This window comes from Eubalaena glacialis, chromosome 16 (genome assembly GCF_028564815.1).
Source record: "Eubalaena glacialis isolate mEubGla1 chromosome 16, mEubGla1.1.hap2.+ XY, whole genome shotgun sequence".
In the NCBI taxonomy this organism is placed as follows: Eukaryota; Metazoa; Chordata; class Mammalia; order Artiodactyla; family Balaenidae; genus Eubalaena; species Eubalaena glacialis.
The window spans coordinates 33,499,883-33,522,320 of NC_083731.1; the positions used below are offsets into that span (position 1 = coordinate 33,499,883).

The window sequence follows — 22,438 nt, forward strand, 5'->3', positions numbered from 1 at the left end:
TGAGGGTGTCTGGCAGGCTTCTCTAAGTGTATAGGGATCCTCCCTCCCCTCCTGGCCATATTGTACTCTGGAATAAAGTCACTTTGTGCAACCTGCACTTAAAGCGAGCGGGGACTTATGTTCTACCTCTGAGGTTGGAGGATCTACAAAAACTGTTTGCAATTCTTCTGCAGATGTCTTTCCTATTTTTTCAATCATTTATATTAGCATGGACTCACGGGTATTTTATACTTTGGGTTATAATCCAATCCTATTTTATATTGTTGCTCTGACATTCCAGCATCACTGTGGGAATTTTTTTTTAACATTTATTTAGGCTGTGCTGGGTCTTAGTTGCAGCATGCGGGATCTTTTAGTTGTGGCATGCAGACTCTTAGTTGCGGCACGGGGGATCTCGTTCCCTGACCAGGGATCAAACCCAGGCCCCCTGCATTGGGAGCGCAGAGTCTTACCCGCTGGACCACCAGAGAAGTCCTGGAATTTTTTTTTAATTGCTTACTTTCCAACGCTGTTAAGATGCTCCAGGCATCCTTGTGAGCTTCCTACCCTAGTTCCAGAATCAGCCATTTCTCCGAGGAGCAACTCTTGGCTCTTCTTATTGGAGATGACATTAGAAACCAAGGTGTACTGTTGCTAGTGGTTAAAATCATCTCAGTGTTCTTTTTTTTTTTGGCTATGCTGCTCGGTTTGCGGGATCTTAGTTTCCCAACCAGGGATCGAACCCAGGCCCCAACCCAGGCCCCTGCAGTGGAAGGGCAGAGTCCTAACCACTGGACCACCAGGAAATTCCCTCTCTTTCTCTTTTAAAAAGGAAAAAAAAGTTAAAACCCCAATTCTTGTTTTGTTTACCTCTGACAAAACTAGGATACATACAAATGAGCTCCACAGTGTCTTCAACTAATGATCTTGAAAAGGTAAAGTCAATATGTGTCTGTGTAAAGAAATCAGCATTCATGAAGTATGCCTCCCTTTATACCTCCGATATTGTAAAAACAAATTCCTCTCTTTTGTCTTAAACAAAAGTAGATACTGGTTCAAAGTGGGAATTGTTTTTTTATTAACTGCCCACATAAAACAGACCCTTTTATATACTTATGAGAAACGAATTTGTTGTTTTGGCTATGGTAGGGGAAGAAGGAAGGCACAACATGAATCTTTTAGGCACTTTTTATTTTCCAAAAAAATTTGTCATTTATATATATAAACATCTCATTCTCTCAAAAAATTCTACAACTATACAGCTGTTTGCTCCATTATTTGCATAGGAAATGACCACAATACAAAAATAAGAGGGAAAAAGAAGCAAAACAGCAACCAACTTATGCTTTTCATGTAGGTATGTTTCCACGTATAAACATTTTGAAGCCTCTTACAAAATATTTACACCGTTTGTCATCTATTTACACGTTTTTAAGAGCAACTTTTCTAACAAACAAAACTATAATTTATCAAGTTATGAAAATTTTCTAAAAAATTTACTATATTACCACAAAATAAATAAAGATAAACAATATTTTAAAAACAAAATTAAATTTTCATTTCAATTAAGACCGCTTTTGGCATTTTGCTTATTCATTCTGCCCTTTGGTTGACAGCATCAGTGTCACATTACTATTTTATATTGCATATGTGTAGCACTTACTTCCTTAAGTTTTCAACATGTCATTTATAATTAAAGGCAGACACTGAGTCAGTATTAACAATAGATTAACTAAACTGCACTGTAATTTAGGTAAAATTACTGTGTCTCACTGTATATTACATGCAAAGTCCACATAAACTGGCATTTAACCAACTGTACTGCACGAGCAAACATCTTGATATATGAAACCTGCATCATAAATTCCATGTTTCCATATATGAAAACTACATCATAAACTCAACATGGCCATGTGAAAACTACATAAGTCCGTCTTTTTAAAAAATGATACTGTTCAGCTTATTGTAAGAGGTTTAATTTTTGAATATCGTTAACTATCTTTTAGCTCTTGAGTTCAGAATTCATACAAAATGTCGCTCATATTTAAAATAAACAATCTGATTTTAATCAGTGCATGAAATCTGCTTTTGAAGTTCATTTGAATGATTATTTCTTCCCCCTAGAGAAATGAATTTGGTAAGGTTTTAAAAGGTATCTTACCACAGGTTCTAACTGTCAATGTATTCATGGTTATTTTCAAAAGAATTATTTATGATTTTTTCCCCAAAAGAATCTTAGAAAACGTGTAATAAACCTATAAAGCTGATTTGCATATTTACAAAATTTCGAATAGCAAATATAGGCAACTCATATTTAAAAAAAAAAAAACAAAAAAAAAAACCACATTTGTTCAATGGCTATTTGGAATTGCCAGGTATGCTGCGCACCTCTAGAGAATTACCTAGTATTGAAAAAACTCCTCTGATGTCAAGTAACATCTTGACACACAATCCGGCCGACTTCCTGTGCCTGCCAACTGACTTGTTTACTCAACACTGTCACATTAAACGGTGGTGCTTTGGGAAGAACACTGCAAACACACCCTGCACCCCCAATGAGATGAGGCTGCCTGTCTGAGATGATTGGCATCTGCCTGGGTGAAGCCAGGTTACAGCAAGCATTCCAGATTCTGAAAAGGACCAAACACTTTGGTATTAATACAATGTATTCCCTGTTTTCTCAAATATACAAAATATACATTTCCAGTCTTTTGTTTTCGTTTTCATTTTTCTCTATACAGTTAAGTCTGCAGTTTAGAGTTTTGCCAAGCGGGTGGAGGAGCGGCGGCAGGCGACACGCGGGCGGCGGCGGCAGCTCAGTTCTGGTGCCTCTTCATGTGCAGGGCCAGGTGGTCCGAGCGGGAGAAGCTGCGGTTGCACACGCCGCACTGGAAGGGCTTGGCCCCCGTGTGCTTGCGGTAGTGCCGGGTCAGCTCGTCCGAGCGCGCGAACCTCCAGTCGCAGCCTTCCCAGGTGCACTTGTACGGCTTCTCACCTGCGCCAGGGGACCAAGAGGAGGAGGTGAAGGGGTGGCTCGCAACACGGACACAGGCAGCGCTGCCTGCTAAGGCATTTCTCTCACACTCATGTTCCGAGCGGGGGAAGTGTGTGAATTCCTTGACGAACTAAAAACCCCTCGCGTCATCGAGCGCAGAGTCACTGTTTTGCAGAAGAGCACTTAATTACAGAGAGAAAAAGTATTCTGTTCACCAATACTAGAAACTTAATTGACCACAACTGAGATCCCTTACTTCAACAAAGTGGTCCTAAAAGTTTGTGAATCAGCCACACTGAAACTTCCAGCACATAAGCCAGTTTGCTTGAACACATGGCTTTCCAAAATGGACGACTGGGCACTGGCTCTTTGAAATTCACTCCAGTACACATACAAACACACACCCTCCCATTTTTCAGACTGAAGCAAAGCAAAGCTAGAAAGAGATTAAAGTTGAATGGTGCTAAAGCTTTATGCATTTGCTATTTAATAATTCCTCAACCAGATCAGAAAGTCTGGTACCGATAACTTCACTTTGGTGAAGGGTCATGAAACAGCCATAATAATTCTAACATTTGCTGATCAATGCATTTAATTTTCCTTTGCAATGCATTGCGCCAAAAAGCAAAATTCATTCCATCAACGACGTGCCAAATGCATATTATATGCCAGGCACCGTCCTGAATGCTTAGGATAAAACAAAAATGCCTGACCTCATGGAGCTTGTATGTGTAACATAGAAAAGCCTCTAATTCAATCCTCCTGTTCTTTCACAGCTCTCTTCACTTAAATACTGAACTGACATCTGAGCCACTGCCCTACCCCCTGCAATCTGTATTATTCTTAATGTTGTCTAAAGTTTGCTGGTTGCTCATCTTTCAAAACTACTCAATATTGGCAGCCCAAAAGGATTCTGCCTACAGTGGCACCCAAAGAAACTCCCGGATGGTCTGTCAAAGGCCTTTGCTACCCTTCACTCCAGACCAGCTTCTGACTTCATGCAATTGCCCTGCATCATTGCATATTTTTGATATACAAATAAAATTAATGTCACCTTTGGAAAAAAAACTACTTGCTATTTATAAGGCAGTCGTAACTCCCAGTTTTAGAATTAATTAATCCTATTTAATTAAGATCATGTATTCCTCTAAATAAACCCCCAAACCTAAGAACTTCTCACTGGGCATTCACTAGTAGTTCCTATATTTTTGCTTTATTTTGTTATAATTTTCCATGAGTTTGTTTAAGAATAGAGTTTGTGAAGTCAATTTGCATATTAAAGTACTGCTGGCTTACTGCTGAGTTTTATATGGATAGCATTTTAAAACTCTGAATAGCCAAACTCCTAAATTCCTTAAAACGTTTTCTTCTGCAAGGGAAGAGGTGCTTTGAACACTGGTTACTTAGTACCGCAATGAAATCCAACTACCTTTCTGCCTGATTTAACAGGATCATATTCAGGAAGTTGTAAGATTACTCAACTGAGTCCAAATTTTAAAAGACATTGTTCACATCAACTGAGATTTCCACAGCTCGTGGTTAATGTATTTTTGCTGTCCTGATAACCACTCTTGACTCCTAAACAAAATCCCATTAAGGACAAAGATGGAAGGGCCACAGCAGCCCTTTGAATTTTGTACCAGTTACTTCCCAGGAGATTTCTCTTTCAACTCCTGTGGTGTGCACCCCTTAGCCACCCTTCCCCTCTCCTCTCCTCTCTGCCTCTGAGCCAAGACACAAATATTTTTTGTGTTTTTAAGTCCCTTTTAGGTTCCTACTGCGCCATTTAAAAAAATGCACACCTCAATACCTGAAGCGGTTTTTTTTTCCCCTCAGAGTACATTCAAAGAATTTAAGCTAATATACTTAAACCTTTTGAGTAACAAGAAATAAACCACTTTTCTTTCACTTATATTCACATGTAATCTGTTTAATACATAGAAACGTCTTAATGCCAGTTGTAAATGTAGCTATCACTCTTGTCGATGTAAATCAAACAGAAAAAATTAACCTTTTGCACACAAGTGTTTGTTTTTGTTCCTCGTGAAAAATAAATCACAAAAACAAACATGTTGGTTAAATACTTTACTGTCATTTAATGGGAAGAGAAAGCTATTTCTGATGTCTGAGGCAAGGAAAAAAATTCCTAAAGTGCCCCAATTTTAAAAGAAGTCATTCTAGTCTTTTGAATTGAATAATTAAATGGCAAGAGAACTGAATTTTCAAAGTTTATTTAAGAAACAAGGGACACTAGACTCTTTTTGTTCACTATTTTTACTGGCTAGGAAGCAATAAACTGCATCAGTATTTTTAAAAGTTTACTTAACTGATTGGTTGAAAAACGGTAGCCATGAAAATTCCTAAAACATTTGGGGTTTTGCTCTCAATTTATATGTATCTATAGATTATTCAGCCAAGAATACTACCACTGTCTGGACGTTAGTTATGGGGCCAGGGCTTTACCATAAAAGCAAGGACAACTATTCCCCACTTGAGGCAGTTTCTACGGGATTTGTTCAAGTGTCAACACGGCTCAAGTAAAACATTGTAGAGGAAACTGGTACCCAATTTCTGGCCAAATAGCAGATGCAGGCCTTTCTTCCTCAGCCAGAAACACTATGCATGGTACTTCTGGGAAACCAAACTAACTTCCTTTAAGTTATTTCAACAAGATAGAGCTTTCAAAAGTTTAATTGGATTTTTACAGAATCTCTTTCCAATACCACCAATTTAAAATATTTAGTTAAGCTCTTTCAACATCAACTGTATTTTTAAGTTCTCATGCTGTTAATGTGAAACTTTCCAAAGGCAAAAAGAAAAAAAAAAGTGACAGATCTGTACAGCATGTAAAACAAGCTTCAATTCTCTCAAGTAAATACGTACTTTCTCATTCTCTTTTAAAATTACTAGGACTATTTTACTAGAAATCCCTGATCTTTTAAAAAATTGTTAAGTTAAACATACATATGGGTCCATACTGATGAAGTCAATTAATGTTAAGCAAAAACATCACCAGTAGAAGGAGGGAGCAGGCAGAAACAGACACTAAGCGCATAGTCCCAACACAGGTACTTGTGTTTCATTTATCCTCACAACACCTCCAGGAGTTAGAAGCAAAATGATGAGCTCCACGTTCAGAAGCCTGGCCTGCCACTTTTCCTCAACGTCCTGCTTACATCCTCCATTAGCAAACACCAATACACGCTCTATATATGAATGATTTAAGGAACACAAGGATACTGTTCACCTTTATTTAAAGATTCTGAAGCCACTTGTGAAGGTCAGTTAATGACTAGCTTAACGGACTGAGAGCAGGCCTGAAATCCCAGACTGTCTGAAGCACAGGACACACACCCTGACTGAGCCATCCCTCGGTGGGGGGAGACCTGCTTTTCAGGACCTGTGCAGTCCTGACAGCTGTTCTAAGCTGGGACTGACGATCCCCAAATATCACCTAATGATGGCTCTCTTTTACCCCAGGCTAAAGGAACTTCAGTGGGTTAGCAGAACATGTCTGTTAAGTATTTGAAAAGTCTTTAGCGATGTTTTTTCTTCTGTTGAATAGATTAAGAAATGACTTTTGAATCTGCCACAATAGAATGGGAAAAGTTTCTCTGCTCTGCTGAACATATTCAAAAGACTCACACCAAGGCCTTTCCCTAGAATGTTCTACACAGATTCTTCTAACAAAAGAAAAATATCACAGATGGCAATATTTATCTTACAATAGTTATTTTAGGTAACTTTTTTGTTACAGCAAATTTGTGTACCTGGTTTCCTTCCTGATGGCTAAAAAATAAATCCAATCAATTATATTTGATAGAGGCCCAAAATCATCAAAATTAAAGTCAATGTTTAGTAAAGGAGAGTATAACCTGTACTGATGAGTGTAACCTGTACCAAGCGACTTGCAAAACACAACGAATAAGACTTGGTCTCTGGCCTCAAAGAGCTTAACATCCATATTCTATTCTGACTGTTAAAGTGGAATAAAATTATTTCAATAGCCAATACTTAAGCTTAATTCTTAGAACTTGAGTCCTTGATGCTCAAAATGAGCTCTTATTTCAGGAGGAAAATATTTTCATGCAATTCAAGAATAATTAGATCTTTTCCCATCATTAGTGACTTAAGGAATTTAGAGCTGAAACAGTATACATTCTAATAAAAGGATAAAAAAAAAGAAGCTTTAATCCCAAGATTAAAGAAACTCATAGGGAAATGTTGGGTATCTTAAAAAACAGATAAAGCAAGACGATTTGGGCTCATTAATTCATATTTGTATACATCTATGTCAGTAATTTTCCATTAAAAATCTTTTTATTAAAGGTCATTGCAGAACATCTCCTACACCTGGCAACGGAAGGGTAGGCAGTTCATTTCAAAGATCTGTATTACCAGTATTTGCAAAATGCACCTAATGTTTACTAGATATAGTATCCCTGTCAATAATGTACTCACTTTAAGGAGGCTAATTAAAAGGATATATTAAGAAATTCCCTTCTTTCTCCCTGTGTGTTTATCTTTAAAATCGGACTCACCTGATTCCTTCTAGAAAACCTCTGAACAGTCCAAGAGAAATCATTCCACTTCTCTATATCCCCATCATCAATTCAATGTGATTTAAATGACTGATTTACACTGGCACAGATATTGCTGAATGAAGGCTTCAAATAGCTGTATTTTTGCCTCCTTAACTAGCCGTGAAAGTTCCTCAAAGGCAGAGACTGTCTTCTATTGCCTCACTTCTCCTCGTGCACCTTTGGTTAATCACGTTCGGCCCAAGGCTGACCAACTTGGGAATTTTCATTCACAAAAAGGAGGGAAGGTATAAGAGACAGGAAAGCATCTAGTGTGAGGCCACCATATTGTGTCTTTTTTTCCACGACCCCACCTGCAGCAGAGCTTTGCCTGGTCCTGTTTTGCTGAGGACCACTGAGTGTAATCTGACTAAAGGTACATTTAGGCGAGAGCCGTACTTTTAGCCTCTTCAGAAGGACATGTTCAGAATCAGTTGATTATCCATCCCGAAGTTGTCCAAGGATAAATCAACTATGTAAACGAGCTTTCTTTTCCAGAATTGGACTGGATTTGATGAAAACCAAGCAGTTGTGGAGCCCCTAGTGCTGGCCAACGGCAGCCAGGGAACTGCCACACCTGAAGGGGACAGGGGTGGGCGTGATATCCTGGGTGACAGGATATCTCTACCCCAGCAGGACCAATCTCTAGGCACCTAAGCTCCTCTCTGCTACTTCTCCTAAGGGTTCTGGACAAAAGCAACCTCTATCATCGACAGTGTTAATGAAATACCAATTCCTGAGTCTCCTGACAAAAAGACAACATTCAGATTCACCTTCTTGTAATAAGAGCCCAAACCGAATTTTTTTTTAAAAAAGCAAAGTCTTGGTGAAATATTTTACCTTCTCCTTTCTAACGAAAATAGAAAAATTCTATGTTTTCATTTTTCTAGCACTGAATGAGTACTAGATATCCTTTCCTTTGATTTGCACTTAACATGGTTACCTTGACCTGCAGATTCTTCCCAACTCTTAAAGGTTTATATTTATAAAGTAGTCAAAAGTATTTTCTTTCGCTCCGATGTTTTTAAATGAAAGCTACCTATGGTGTATTTCTAAAACAGTAACTCACCCTTAATCAGAGTTGTTAAAGATCCTTGAATATAAATAATACAGGCTGACAGAATAGGAATGCTGCTACAGAGACACTTACTGAAGTAGGACATTACTTTGTTTCTAATCTTTCACCTGAAAAGATGTAGGTCATCAAGTCAGCAACTACTACATTCTATAGAACTAAAAATAGCTGCCAAAGTAAAAACCTTTGGTGATTAAACCATTACTTTTAAAAAACTACATTCTCACTACCTTCACAGCTAACCGTTTCTGTCTCAACTTCAGCAATTCTATTTAATCCATCTATGAACCACCTTCTCCCACTAATTTATAAAAACAAAAGGAAGAAGAGATTCTCTTTGGATCCTCCACAAGATCAGTCAAAAACGTTTACTTAATTAAATTATACTTCTTAACCTTCCATAAGCTTTATCATCTCAAAACAATGTTTAATCAATTTCCTATGTAAATGTTTTTCGGATGAAAGAACAAGTCCCAGAAGCAAAGTTTAATCTTCCCAGTGAGTCATTAAAAAGAAATTGTTTCTAAGCTTTCATGCTCATAAATACCTTTCCAGGGGTCTGAACCAGAGAATCTCTTTAAGCCACTATTTTTTTTTTTTTACATTAACTTGAAATTGTCAATACAGAAAATAAATTTCAAAGTGCAAACAAAAATAATTTAAGACTGTTTAACTAGTAACATATAACATAGGCTAAATGTGATACTTTTTCCTGCATAGTTTTCAAATATAGACTCAAAAAAATCACTGAGTACTAAATAATTTCATCCTGCAAAACTTCTTCACCTTTACCAATAACACAGGTTACACATTTAACCAATATTGATCTCTAGATCCAAACTGCATGATCTCCACTAAGGCCATATATACAATCATATGCCGATTTCAGCTCTAAATCATTTTCTAAGGAAATGAAGTCCTTCCTATATTTTTTAAGTGTTTTACCACTTCCCACAGTTCCACAAAAGGAGTAACTCATGCTCAGAACATTATGAATGTTTTCTATTTGTGGGGAAGTGCTACAAATCAAAATACCTTTATTATCAACATGGTCAGTATTTTAAAATAAAAATCCATATCTAATATATTTCATGGATAATAAGTGTAGAGCAAGGAACTAGACAGGAATTTATACCTAAGGATTTTTTAGTACCCAAACTGAAACTAAAATCAATGCTTAGCAATAAACCTCTAGCAGAGATTCTGTATTTTAGAGTATACATGGTAACATCTTAATATAAATGCCATTAGAAAAGAAAGTGTTCTACAGAGCAAGTAAGGCAGAACGAAGGAATTTAGTCCCTTTACAAGTAGGCTTGGGCTCAAAATCTTTCCAAGGCTTACTGTGAAATTCTTTCTTAAACAAGGAATCCCAAATACAGCTCACTGTGAGATTCTAACAGGACAGTGCTTCACCCACAGTCCATTTTGTGTTGTTATGTTATTTATGCTTCCATTTTCTTTTGTGGGGTGTTTCCAATGGTCCTTTTCTTGTCAACCCGGGGCAAGGCGTTCTGGGATCATTTAGTCCACACGTAGCAGCCCGTGCAGAGTCCGGGTCTAAGGGATACCGGGGCCCAGTGCGTGCGCCGCTCAGACTCTGCACACATGCTCATTTTCTGCCCTGCTGCAGGCAGCTGACCAATGACCTTAAAATGTTACCATACCCTCTTCTCCCAACTGCTTTAGTATATACTCTAGGGTTAAGTGCACAGCCATACATGAAACTAAAACTACTCAGATTTCAAACATTTGTATTCAGAGTTCACTATTTACTTTTTCAGAACTCTTTCTTTGGAAAGTAAGTACTTTTTACTAATGTGTAAATACAATTTTCAAAGAAATTTCCACACTCAATGTAAAAGCAGCATTTTAACTTATGGTACTCTTAGGCATACTAAGAAACCAGTATCAGATGATGAGAAATTTTTTCAGTTTCTTGCAAATTTTTCTTTGTTATATATAGTCTTAACTTTTTCCTATATTTTGGCCCCAAGCCTGTGCTCAGAAGTTTTTAAAATCTTCACTACAAAATTAAAGACAGTAAGATGTATGAGCAGAAACAACTATACTGCTGGTTGCAGTAGAATATTCTTTTTGATTTATGAATCAGTTTAACAGTCACCTTGATCTGTAAGGGCAGAATGGTATGTGAATCTCTTTTTTAAAAAGGTGCTTGGGAGCAGCTTTCAGATGATGGCAATGGTTAAAGCCCCTTGTACACGTCACGAGGCTTACACAAATTTCAGTAGAATGTTTGAATTTAAATGCTGTTAAAAGTGCAAATAATTTTATTTGGAAATATACACTTCTTGACACTGTTGCCTAGAAGCAGCCATAATTATTTCTAACCAGAGGCATGACATGTATATACACACACTACAAATAACACACAAACACCCCTACACACGTTTAAGGGTACCCCTATAGGCTTATAAGTATGGTACCACATGTATATAAAGACGTAGCATGTTTTTAAGTGAAATAGTTTTTTTCCTAGAATAGAGGAAACATCCGTTTCAGGTATTTTGTCTACCCATATAAAGATAGAACTTTTTATTATTTGCATATTCTTTCTGAATAAAGAAATCAAAGTGTATAAACTTAGAAAAACTTGAATGCTATGAGACTTCTGGTTCAAGAAACTGATTATTTCTACTCTTTCATCCCAAATTTTTTTAAAAAGGTCTTGTTTTGGAAGGACTATTTCCTTATGTTCAATTTGTAAGTCAAGAAGCATTTGCAACCTAAAAATCCAGAATATGCAAATAGAACTCAGGCATAGGCTGTTTTAATTGCTTAAATCATTTTTAAAACATAAGGTAACTTGACATTTTAAAGCAATCACAATTATATTCCAAAGAAATCCTAGGGTCCTTCACATTCTGCCTGCAAAATGGCAATCGTTTAAAAAGTTATTTTTTATTTTTGAAATCAAAAACAAGATCGACCTTCCCATAAAAATTGTTTTTAAAGTCCCCTAACAAATTGTCAGGGGAGGTGAGCAGGGGGTGGGCGGGAGACAGAAAGGAAACAAAAATCTATCACATGAGAGCAGTTACTTAGAAATACCTGGGCCTTTAAAGGAAGAAGAAGAAAAAAAAGATTTTGCTGGCTTCAGATACATTCATTAAAAAACAACAGGCAGGGTGGGGAGGATGCAATGAGAGAGCACAGGTAATTTTCAAAGGCATTGTCTAGAAACTAGAAATGAGGAGAAAACAACCTCAATGCTCTATGATTACCCAAGAACGGGTTTAGCCAGATGAACAAGTCTGCTACAAACCCTCCCCAAGGCATCTGAAAGGCTATCAAACAAAACTTTATTAAACTGGATTACAGGGTCTCACTCATCAGATGTCGATGGCCACACATTTATGATCTGGTGAAAAAGTCGATGCATGGGACCCAAACTAGACCTACGTCTTCTTTTTAGTTGTTTTTTTGTTTTTTTAAGTACGCGCATTGTTAAGACAACCCACTATTAAATTTCTCTGCCAGCAGGTCAAGTTCCAGAATCCTAGGTATAAGCATTCAGAGCACTAAACCCTGACAGGGGTTGCAAGGCCATTTAGATATGCTCTGACTACATCCCTGCAATAAGCAGTTGATTACATCGTTATATAGTATCGCCCTCCTCTTTTATTAGGAGACTTTAACCTCAGGAGAAACGTGTTCCCTCCTTTCTATCTCCTGTTTCAAGGACTTTCAAAGGAAAAAAAAAAATCGTTCAAAAGTTTCGAAGTTATTTCCTCTTCTCCTTAATCAAAATTCAAGTAAAAACCCATTTTCAATGTTTCCTTAATATATAACACATAAAGGATAGTTTAATATTTCTATAGGGAATGTTTTCATGGCCTTGTCATATGTATTCTGAAAACTTCAGATTGAGTTTATATGCTTAACGGCTGTTAACTATAAATATAACTTCTACTTTGGGCTGCTGAGGTACGATCTTTCCTTTTACATAATCAATTTGTCTCTATCTAAAAACTTTGGGCCGAATTAATCCATTGGTTTCACTGATAAATACATGAGATGTCTTTTCTTTAAAAGCAATTTCTCAGAAAGACCTGGAATCTACCACATTGTCGCCAACGCTATTTAGATTTGAAGAAGTAGTGTTTATCACTGGGATATCAAGCAATACTTCCTAAGTGCACACAAAATGTCTGCAGCCATATTCCTCTTAGAGCTCTATCTCAGCACTGACCTTTGTTCAAAGGCTTTTACTTTTTAATGCAGCAGTTAAGAGATAACTGTTTCATTTATCAATACTCAATTTCCATAGTAACATCTAGCCTGGGGAGATTCAAGTCCTCACACTAATCCAACAACCCATTCAAAGGAGCTGTTGAATACTTTGGTTTCCATAGCAATGATGGAATAAAACATTTTGCTAGGTCATTGCTTTTATTAGCAAACTTATTCTCTGAACTTTAGATTAAAGCTGCATTTACTGAGAGAAAAAAAAAAAACACCATCACTTTGTATAGGTTCCTCCCTTTAGGGCTATCCTTTTAAGAAAATCACAGTAACCACCTATATATTTGCAAATACTTTGGGTACTTGGAGGCTTTTACAGCTTGCCACCTAGTTTCGTCCTCAAATGAGTTTTGATGTAAAGTTTTAAAATGAAAAAGCATTTTAAAATGACTGTATAGATCTGACAAGATATGTATTCATAAAATTATAGGGGCTAAACATGTTCAACACGGATGAGATATAAGCTAGAATAAGAATATCTCTCCGATGTATAAAATACGGGCTGGGGTAGGATGTAGAGTAACTTTTAAACCATGACTCCAGTTTTGCCTGATTTTAATACTCTGCAATTTCGACCCTACCTTTCACCAAGCACGGAAAACAACGCTAAACGCAGATATTTTAGGTTAAGGTGAAACTAAAGATAATGTATTCAGGAGTTATGCTTTACATGCTAAATAGAAAAGGTTTTAGTGTTTGATATAGTTTTATAGAAGCCAACTGATTTGCTGCGGAGGGAGAAAATGAGTTACATTTTTTCCTTCAAGATAGGAATAGCAGTGCCATTAAAGTTTTAAAATCCATTAGTAAACATCGTTGTTTATGTTTGCAAGCAATTAATTCTATGTGAGGTGACAGGGCAAGGCCTTAGTGAGGGAACCGTCAGCCTTCCTGGAACCAAACGTTTTCACTGAACTGAATTTTGAGCCAAGCCAGTGCTGAAAAGGTAGGCCATTAAAAAATAAAAGTTGACAGAAGAAAGAAGAGATCAAACCACGTGTTGGCTTTTAAAGGGTGAATACCACTTAATACTGTTTACACAACTCACAGAATTAACAAGAAAATTAACATACCAGTATGAGTCCTCAGATGAGCTTTTAAATGAGAAGATTTTGTATAAACTTTTGTGCAGCCTAAAATAAAGGAGAAGAACAGCGTGTCATTCTGGAGATCTTTTTGCAATCTTTACATTTGATGATTCAGTGTTTAAAATCTGGCTTTAAAGAAGAAATCTCTCACGCAAGGAGGTATTTGAAACTTCAATTTTAAGAGATGTCTCAAAGCATACTCCCCTACTACCTGATTAAAGGTATAATGTGATTTGCTTCATGTATCACTTTAGCAGAAAGAGAGCAGGCAATCAAGCCAAGTTACAAATGGGAAATTTGTGTTTATACCAGTAGGTGCTTTATACTAGTAACACATACTTCAGTGATTTAAAAAATTTTAATGGCTCTAGAGCTGACAATGTTAAACCATTATCCAAGATGACTGCAATTTTCTGTACTCCCACATTTCTTGTTTTTTCATTTAGTATGTCATGCCATATCATGTATAATAAATTATACCCTGTATTAATCATAAACTAGCTTATGCCAGCAACTTGCAGATTTATTCATAACCGTCATCAATTTATATTTTGGGCCACGTATCTCATTCAAGAATGAGCGTATGTTCACATGCTATCAGAACCAACCTTGAAATCTATTCTGTAGATAGTTCTGTCTTGTAGCAACCTACTCTTCATTCCCACCCCTTATTTTCCCCTACCTTACTTAAGTAATCCCTTTTCAGGGTACTTAATGTAGAATTAAGAACTCCAATTTAGACTGCTATGGTAAACAAAGAAAACGTAGCAAGACTCTTAACGTATATAATATTAAAGAGAAAAAAGTCCAAAGTAACCTTTTTTATCCAAATAGTCCAGACTTTTTAACACGTCACATAAACACTAGGTAACTAAACGGTTACAAACTTGGGTAAGGCACAGAGACTGTGATGCGACAAGAACAGAGTAGGTGAATTTTTTTTTTTATCGTCAAGCACTACTCTCCCGTGTAAAAAGGCACACACAAACACACACTAAATACTCGTATCGATGCTTCAACCAGGTAGGATCACATACCCGGATAATCGCAGTAGTGGATGCGTCGCTTCTCCAAATCGGGGTTACTCCTTCTATTGTATCTGACAGGCTGGATGTTTTGCGAAGCAACTGGCAGGGTGGCAGGTAAATTTGGATTATGAATGGCCAGTTTAGAAGCAATTGTAGCAGCATAGGATGGAGGTGGGGTTAAATTCTGGAGCATCTCTGCTTGTCTATCTGGACTTCCAGGCTCTGAGCTTGGTGGTGATGGGGGGAAGTAAGTGGCCTGCTGGGAAAGAAACTGACTTGGCATGGGGTATGTGCAAGGGGGCATGCTCTGGAATTGCTTCATGGCAGTCTGCGGGACGGCAGAGGTGTGAGTGTTAAGACCCGCCATGGCGGCCGACACTGAAACGTTAAGAGTGTCCATCACTGCTGTCTGGTTTGTAGAACTGGGCATATCTAGATCCGGTGTATTCAGGAGCTGGTACAGGTGGCCCTGCTGGGGAGGGACAGAAAGATGAAGGTCTGGTGTAGGAAGTTCTTGTTTGATGAAAATATTGTTCACCTCTGGAGCTGCGGTCTGGTGGGAGCTGAATATACTGGTGAACTCAGGGAGGGCCTGGGTCGGGGCCGGAGGAGGGGCTGTCGTTTCACTCTGGTGGCTGAAAATGGTAACAGGTTCTGTCTTGATGTGTGTTACGCACGGTCTCTGGGATTTGTAGAGGCCAGTTCTCAGGTGAGTGATGTCGGGGAGGAAGACATTCATGTTGATACTGTAAGGTAACCCTTCACTGTCAGTGAAGAACTGGTCTACGACTGAGGCACTGTCTCGTCTATACTTTTTATGCTCTGGAATTATAGAAACTGGAGGAAGCTGAGGTGTCAGATACTTCTCCATTTCACATCTTGTCTAAAAAAGAAGAGATACAAACATGTATAATCCACCCAATTCATCATCTCAGGAAGGACAAACTGTGCTTACTAAAAATTCCCCCAACAATCCTTATGAAAAGTACTAAGGCAAACTCCTAAGTGTTGCTTATAAACATATCAGGTTTATTTGTCAATTGTGTAACAAAATGGTTCACCAAAAACTTACGAAACTGTGTTTAACAAGTATTTGGTAAAATAGCCCCCAATCAACCCCAGATAAAAAGTGAAAGAGACAAACCAAGAAGAAAAAGGAAGCAAACAGAAAAAATATTCCTTTCTGATGCAATAATAAAGTATACTTTATCATCACTCACGTACAACCAGGGTTCCCTGCCCCATTACATTTAAGTTTGCAACTGAAATACAGTATTGTAATATGGCCAAACTACCTTGATTCTGTTCATGTCATACAGGTAAATTCAGTGTTTAAAACAGAAAGAAAAAAAAAAAAACCAGCAAACCTTAACCATAATATTGCAAAGTTTCTCTCTCTCTCTCTCTTTTTTTTTTTTGCTTGGGTAGATATTGCTAAAATATTTAATATAAAACATATTCCTTGGCTATTTCAGTGCCTTTTCCATTTTATAGTTCAGTGGAAACTTAAACACAATGTCTTGAGCAAAACACAGTATCCACTGAAAGAACAAACCAACTTCACCCTTCACCATTTGATCTAAATGTTGATTTTAATCAGCAGATTCTGTAATTGGTTAATATGATAATGAAATGTTCCTATTCATATCCCTATCCAAAACAGATCTTTAATTACCTAGGGGAAAACCATGCCCTTGGTAGAGTGGTGCTAAGGGGCCCGTGGGTGGGGAGAGGCTGCCTGTCGCCAGCACAGTCATCAGCCAAAGATTTATCGTGTGCTCCTCAGTGGGCCAATGCTACATTCCCCCTCACTCTGTAAAAAGCTCAGTCATCCTTATCCTCTTGTGTCTTCTAAGCAGCAAACTGACAAATAACCAAATCATTTTAAAATGGTCATTTTTTTTTTTTTTTTAGGACACAACCCAGCTTGTAACTGGTCTCCTCAGTCTTTTACAGCTATCGTCTTTCCTGGTATAACATAAACTTCTACAATTTTTTACATTGAAAGGAAATTTCAACAGAAAAAAAAAACACAAACACACACAAAACACCCCAAACTAGATGCTCATAGAACGATCAACCGCGGCATCCTAACCAGTGAATCATACAGTCATTTTTTGCTACTACTTAATTTCAAGTGTTTCAAATCAGACCCCGAATCATTCGGTGTGGATATAGACCGTGTTTCCCGCATAGACACGATTTAAAAATAAAAATTAACGCTCTGGTCTTGTGAGTCATTTCTCTGACAAATGCCACTGCCCTTTCACAGCACCGCGACACTCGCAGACCCTCCGGAGCAGGAGTTGGGTAGCAAATACACAGTGTACCAAGGGGCTATTAAATGAGGCGTCTTGAAATAAACCGAACTAAACCCTTTCGTGCACTTCGCTCCCATGGTGGTTAGTGGTTTCTGATTTTAGCTCTTCCAGCTGTTTGCATGTGGGTATGTTTCCAATTTTTTTTTTTTCCTTGGGACAGGCTAAAAGTCCCGGGAAGTTTTTTCTGGGCTATATGACTCCCTGCGTGGGCGAAAGAAACAGGCGGTTGCTCTAATTCGGCTGCCGGGCAAGTGTAAAAGCCAACTGCCAGCTTTCATCGAGGCTCCAGGAGGAAATTTACGCGCACATGAAGAAACCAACACCCCCCGGTCTTTCTTTGTCTTTCTTTTTAAGGAAAAATAAGCGCTCCAACACCACCTTAGCTTTTTCCAACTCCCGTTTCCCAAAGGCAGCCCTACGATAGCGTCTAAAGCAGGTTGCACCAAGGGATATGAAACTAGCACCCCGAGAGGCCTCCTTCCAGCACCCCGATTTGCGTTTCCACTGAACCCGGGACGGCGTGGGACGGGGGTGGGTAGGGGGGGAGTCCAAGGCCGGGGCAGCGGCAGGAGGCGGGATTAAGAGGACACGCGGAATCGAAGCGAAGTAGGGCGTGAGGTACGAGGTTTCATCCCCCGAGTGGAAGAAAAACAACTAAGGTGCGCGTGAGCACCAGTTCCCTCAACCTTTCCCGGACAGAGCTGCCAGGGCAGATTCCCCTTGGACCCTCCCCTTCAGGTCCCCCCACCTTCTCCCGGCGAAAAGCAAGTGCCCGGCCAGGAGGGCAGGGCGGGGCTGCCCCCCAGACCCGGGCCGCGGTGCGCCCCGACGCGCGCCCCAGCCTGGAGCGGCCCCTGTCGCCCGCGCGTCGCAGCGGCGGGACACGCCCGAGCCCCGGGAGGGAGGCGGAGGGAGGGGAGCAGCTCTTCCTACCTGGACCAGCTCCTCGGCTGGCAGTCTCGGGCCGGCGGCGGGCGGCGGCGCCGGCTGCGGCGGCGCGGGCTGCGCCTGCGGGTGGTGATGCGAATGCTTCAGCTCGTCGCCGGGGAAGAGCGCCGCGTCGCGGGCCGGGTTCGCGGCGCCCAGCACGGGCTTGAGCTGAGCGAACACGGGCTCGTCCTGCGGGGCCGGCGGCTGGGGCATGGGTCCCAGGCGGGCGCTCATGGTCAGCACCCGCGTAGCCATGGGAACTCGGGGGTCGGCTCCGGGCGCGGGGTGCGGGTTGAGCGAGCTTCCCACGTCGCCCACGCTGGCTCGGGCCGGCGAGCTCGGCGCGGGGCGGCGGGCGGAGGAGGGGAGGCTCCGGGCGGACCCCTCAGCTCACAGCAGGCGCGGTTTTTGAAGGCGCGCACGAAAACCCAAACTCTTCCGCTCCGCCTCGCGTGAACGCCGATGTCCTCCGAGCGACCACTTGCCCCGCCCCGTCCCACCACGCTCCCTCGCTCCCCCGTAGCCCGCTCCCGCCACTGCTGGTGTCCCCCAGCGAGCTGCTAGCGCGCGTACCTGCCCCGCGACTACTGACACTTGACGCCCGCCTCTATTTTACCCAACTCTGGGGGGGCGGGGCCCGCCGGCAAGACTGGCAGCGCTCCGGCGAATCCCGAGGCCCCGAGGCCGGCAGGGCCGGAGCGACTAGCCTATGAGAAAGGAGAAGCTTGCCCAGAGCTCCGCCTCCGCCGGGCACACCGCACCCCTCTCAGGCCACGAGCTTCGCGCGCAGGGCGGCCGCGCAGTTTGTACACAACTTCTCTGACAGATTGGGCTGGCGGAGCTGGGGGCGGAGGAAGGAAAGAAGCGGGTGGAATCTGGGGAAGAGAGGGAATTCGGGTGGAGACGTGGAGGGAGATCTCTACGGACTGTTCTCTGCCAGGATTAGAGAGAAAAAAGAGTTTTGCAGGTCTTAGGTGTTGTGCAAGGACCTGAAACTCACAAGCTGAAACCTAGAAGGCAGCTAGGTGCGGGCGCTAGGGTTTTGGAGAGTTTTGTTTAATGAGCGTGTATTTTTAAATATACAAAATGTACTTTCTTTAGCGCAGAACTAGGGGCGGTGTGATAAATTTAAAAACAGCTCTTGTCTCTGTGTATCTTTAGCACTGAATATATCCATTTAGCAAAGCAAATTTAGAATGTCCTGAATAAAAGTTTTAATGGCAAGTATTTTTTTAAGTCCTTACATAAAAGCTTGGGTTTTTTTTTCCTACAGTATTTAAATGGGTAGGAGTAGTTTTCACACACATTTCAACCTCGTATCCGTGTATGGAGAGGAGGGGGATGGGTCATATGAATTTTGAAGTTTTTAATATTTACACTGTTGATTCTAGCCAAAGCATGCAATCTAATTTAAGCACTGACGACTAGATGAAACGTATTTAAATAGACATTACATCTTTGACTTATTTTTGCTACCACTGTGTGTTCAAAAAGTGGAGTTTAATAGTTACAAAACAGAAACGTAGCACATTTACCTTTCACCATGGCACCTACTCCTACGAAAAGACAACCAAAGAAGCCACAAACGTTAGACAGGCAGCAGCTCTGAAAACTGGGAATCCAAATTTGTAGGAAAGTAATAGCCAAAATATATCACTGTCCATTGACTGTGTTATAATGGGAAGGTGAATTTTTGCCAGCAATCACCTAAGGAAAGCACTTTCCTGAATCTTTAATGTTCTTGTACATGATTTTTATCTGGCTTATTGGGAAGCCATAACAATACACTGAAATAAAAATGCCTGGAATATTACTACATATGTATATATATGGTGACAGCACACTATACCATTAGACATTTTTACATATACAACATCACTTCACAGTAAGGCAGCTTTTACAAAAAAAAGAGTTCTTAGGAAAAAGTTCTCTTCAAGAAGTGAATCTAACACAGATAGGGATCTCGTTTCAGTGCGTAGATTAAAAAAGTTTATATACACAAAGTGTTACAGGTGTTTATTATTAGAAAACATAAAATTATGCTGTAAAATATATTTTTTCTCCTTTTCATTCCGTTCTTGTTAATGATTCATTTTTAGAGCTGTGATCACTGATTTCAGAGAATGGTTGACGACTACTTTCATGTTACCAAAGTATTATTTAATGCGTTTTGGCAAATTTTTTTCTAAGCAATCTCACACCATCCACCTTCACCTTTAAAAAGCCGCCCTGATTTTCTCTGATATTGAACCCAATTATATAATTAAATAATTTAGAAACAGATTATAGAATTGGTATGGGATTTAATGTAACTTTAAAAAAAATTGAACTTTGCAAGATTTTTAGTACTGAATGCTGATAACATGATCAAACCTGTGTGATATAGATAACAATAGAATTTTGTATTCTTTTTAACTTTAAATCTAACTTAGATTTAATACAAGTTGGTATCTATTTATATTTTAATTTGCTTTTAAACCTGTCTAGACCTTTCCTTTTGTCTCTCTCTTTTTTTTTTTTTTTTTAACCAGAGCGTTGATGGCCTATTATTTCAACCTAAGCTTTCGCTGCAATAAAATCCAGTTATTTTACTGGAAATATTTCTACATTTCACACCATTTTTTAACATGCTTTCATTTACAAAAGCGTTTCCAATGCAAAAAAAAAAAAAAAGCTATTTGATAAACTTTTAATAAAACATTTTTATAGTCCTTTAAATTTTTTTTCATATTTCCACTTTTCTTAATGAATGAAGATATGAACCTAGCTATGGTTGGGCTAGAAACATATTTACAGCAGAAAAGCTGAATACAATCTTTTTTGCTCAGATACAGTAGCATTTATTTAAATTTCATTCCTGACATAAGGGTTCATGAAATAGGGCTGCCACTTTTAAGTAATAGTTTCTCTGAAATACCCAGGTCTGCAGTCTCACAGAAAATAACTAGCTTAGCACTGTACAATAGTACAGAAATTGGAAAGAAATCCTTTTCTGAGACATTTGCCATGCGGTTCTGAACATATAAAAGACATGTTCAACCAAGCTTATTTGCTGTTGCTGTGAACACAAATGCCCCAGCTGCAAACCTGCTTCACTGACTTAGCCAAAAGGGTTAAAACTTGATAAATATTTTTCAAATGTTCCAGGTTCTGCATTGGCGTGAAGCCAGACAGTGTGAATGGACAGATACTCAATTACTTTGAACTTTCTAGTTCTTTGCATTCCTTCCTGCTTAGTAGTGCTGTACCATGAGGGAAGATAGGAGAAAACAAAAAACAAATGTCAGGTTTCAAAAATCAATTAGTGGCCTGGCAGTGGTGTGTTAACTGAACTGTGCCAAAACAGAGCATTCGGAGGGAAAGAAAGAAGAAAAGTTGAGTAGTCAAGTTAGGTAGGAGGGTAAGCACAGAAGCAGTGTGCATGCTTAAGTCCTTAGTCACTGGGCAACACAGATTTAGTCTTAGAATAAACCCTAAGTGTCACTATCTTTACGGGAATAAATACGCCTGAATGTGTGGAGGCTGAATAGGCATTCAACGATGGGGGAGGGGGAGGTTTGAAGGAGGCAGTGGAAAAAAATGGATAAATAGCTTCTGAATGATGAGATGAGAGAAATATGAAGCTATCACTAGGGCAACGTTCATAGGAAGACACGGCAAAAGAAATATCTGTACTCAGTTGTTTGGCCGACACGTCACGGAGAGCTTGAAATTAAGGGATCTAGAGTATTTTTGACAACATTTTATTCACTTTGGAAACTATTCATGGAATATTGCAACTCGGTAAAATCAAAGTCAAATTTCCGAGTGATATTGGGCCATAGAAAAAGCACGACAAAGAATAAAAATCTTTTTCTTTTTTTTTTAATAAGGGAGTAAATTCTCCTCTAGGGTGAGATTATTCAATTTAAAGTGACTTTTTTGATAATCATTGATTATCCACCTAGTGTTAGAATCTGTATCAGTAGGAACGTAAGACAGAATTATTGTCCTTTATTTCACACTTTTAATCTTTTCTATTCATTAATGGCAACTGCTTGTAGCCCCACATACAAAGAAAAAAATGCCATTGAGAAAAGAACACAATAAACAGAAGCTTCAAATGAGATTAGTCAAAATTCAAACCATTTTGACTCAAAAAATTAAGACACACGAGAAAAGATGTCCTTTCCTTTT

General features: G+C 39.4%; 1 protein-coding gene across 1 annotated transcript; it reads right to left on the reverse strand.

The window, feature by feature from the left end:
* Positions 1-1,214: 1,214 nt before the first annotated feature.
* Positions 1,215-18,834, reverse strand: KLF5 (KLF transcription factor 5). Its single transcript, XM_061170609.1, has 4 exons — positions 18,266-18,834; positions 15,021-15,894; positions 13,969-14,028; positions 1,215-2,974 (listed from the first exon to the last, which is right to left on the reverse strand). The coding sequence occupies exons 1-4, from the start codon at positions 18,515-18,517 to the stop codon at positions 2,796-2,798; spliced, it is 1,365 nt and encodes a 454-aa protein (XP_061026592.1). The 5' UTR covers positions 18,518-18,834; the 3' UTR covers positions 1,215-2,795.
* Positions 18,835-22,438: the final 3,604 nt, after the last annotated feature.

What these genes read in the sequence shown, in the direction of transcription:
- KLF5 (XM_061170609.1), bottom strand. Translation starts at nt 18,517, where the DNA reads ATGGCTACGCGGGTGCTGACCATGAGCGCCCGCCTGGGACCCATGCCC. An exon ending in CAGCCGAGGAGCTGGTCCAG is followed by an intron (nt 15,895 to 18,265) that starts GTAGGAAGAGCT and finishes CTTCTTTTTTAG; the next exon opens with ACAAGATGTGAAATGGAGAA. An exon ending in TCATCTGAGGACTCATACTG is followed by an intron (nt 2,975 to 13,968) that starts GTATGTTAATTT and finishes CCCCTGGCGCAG; the next exon opens with GTGAGAAGCCGTACAAGTGC.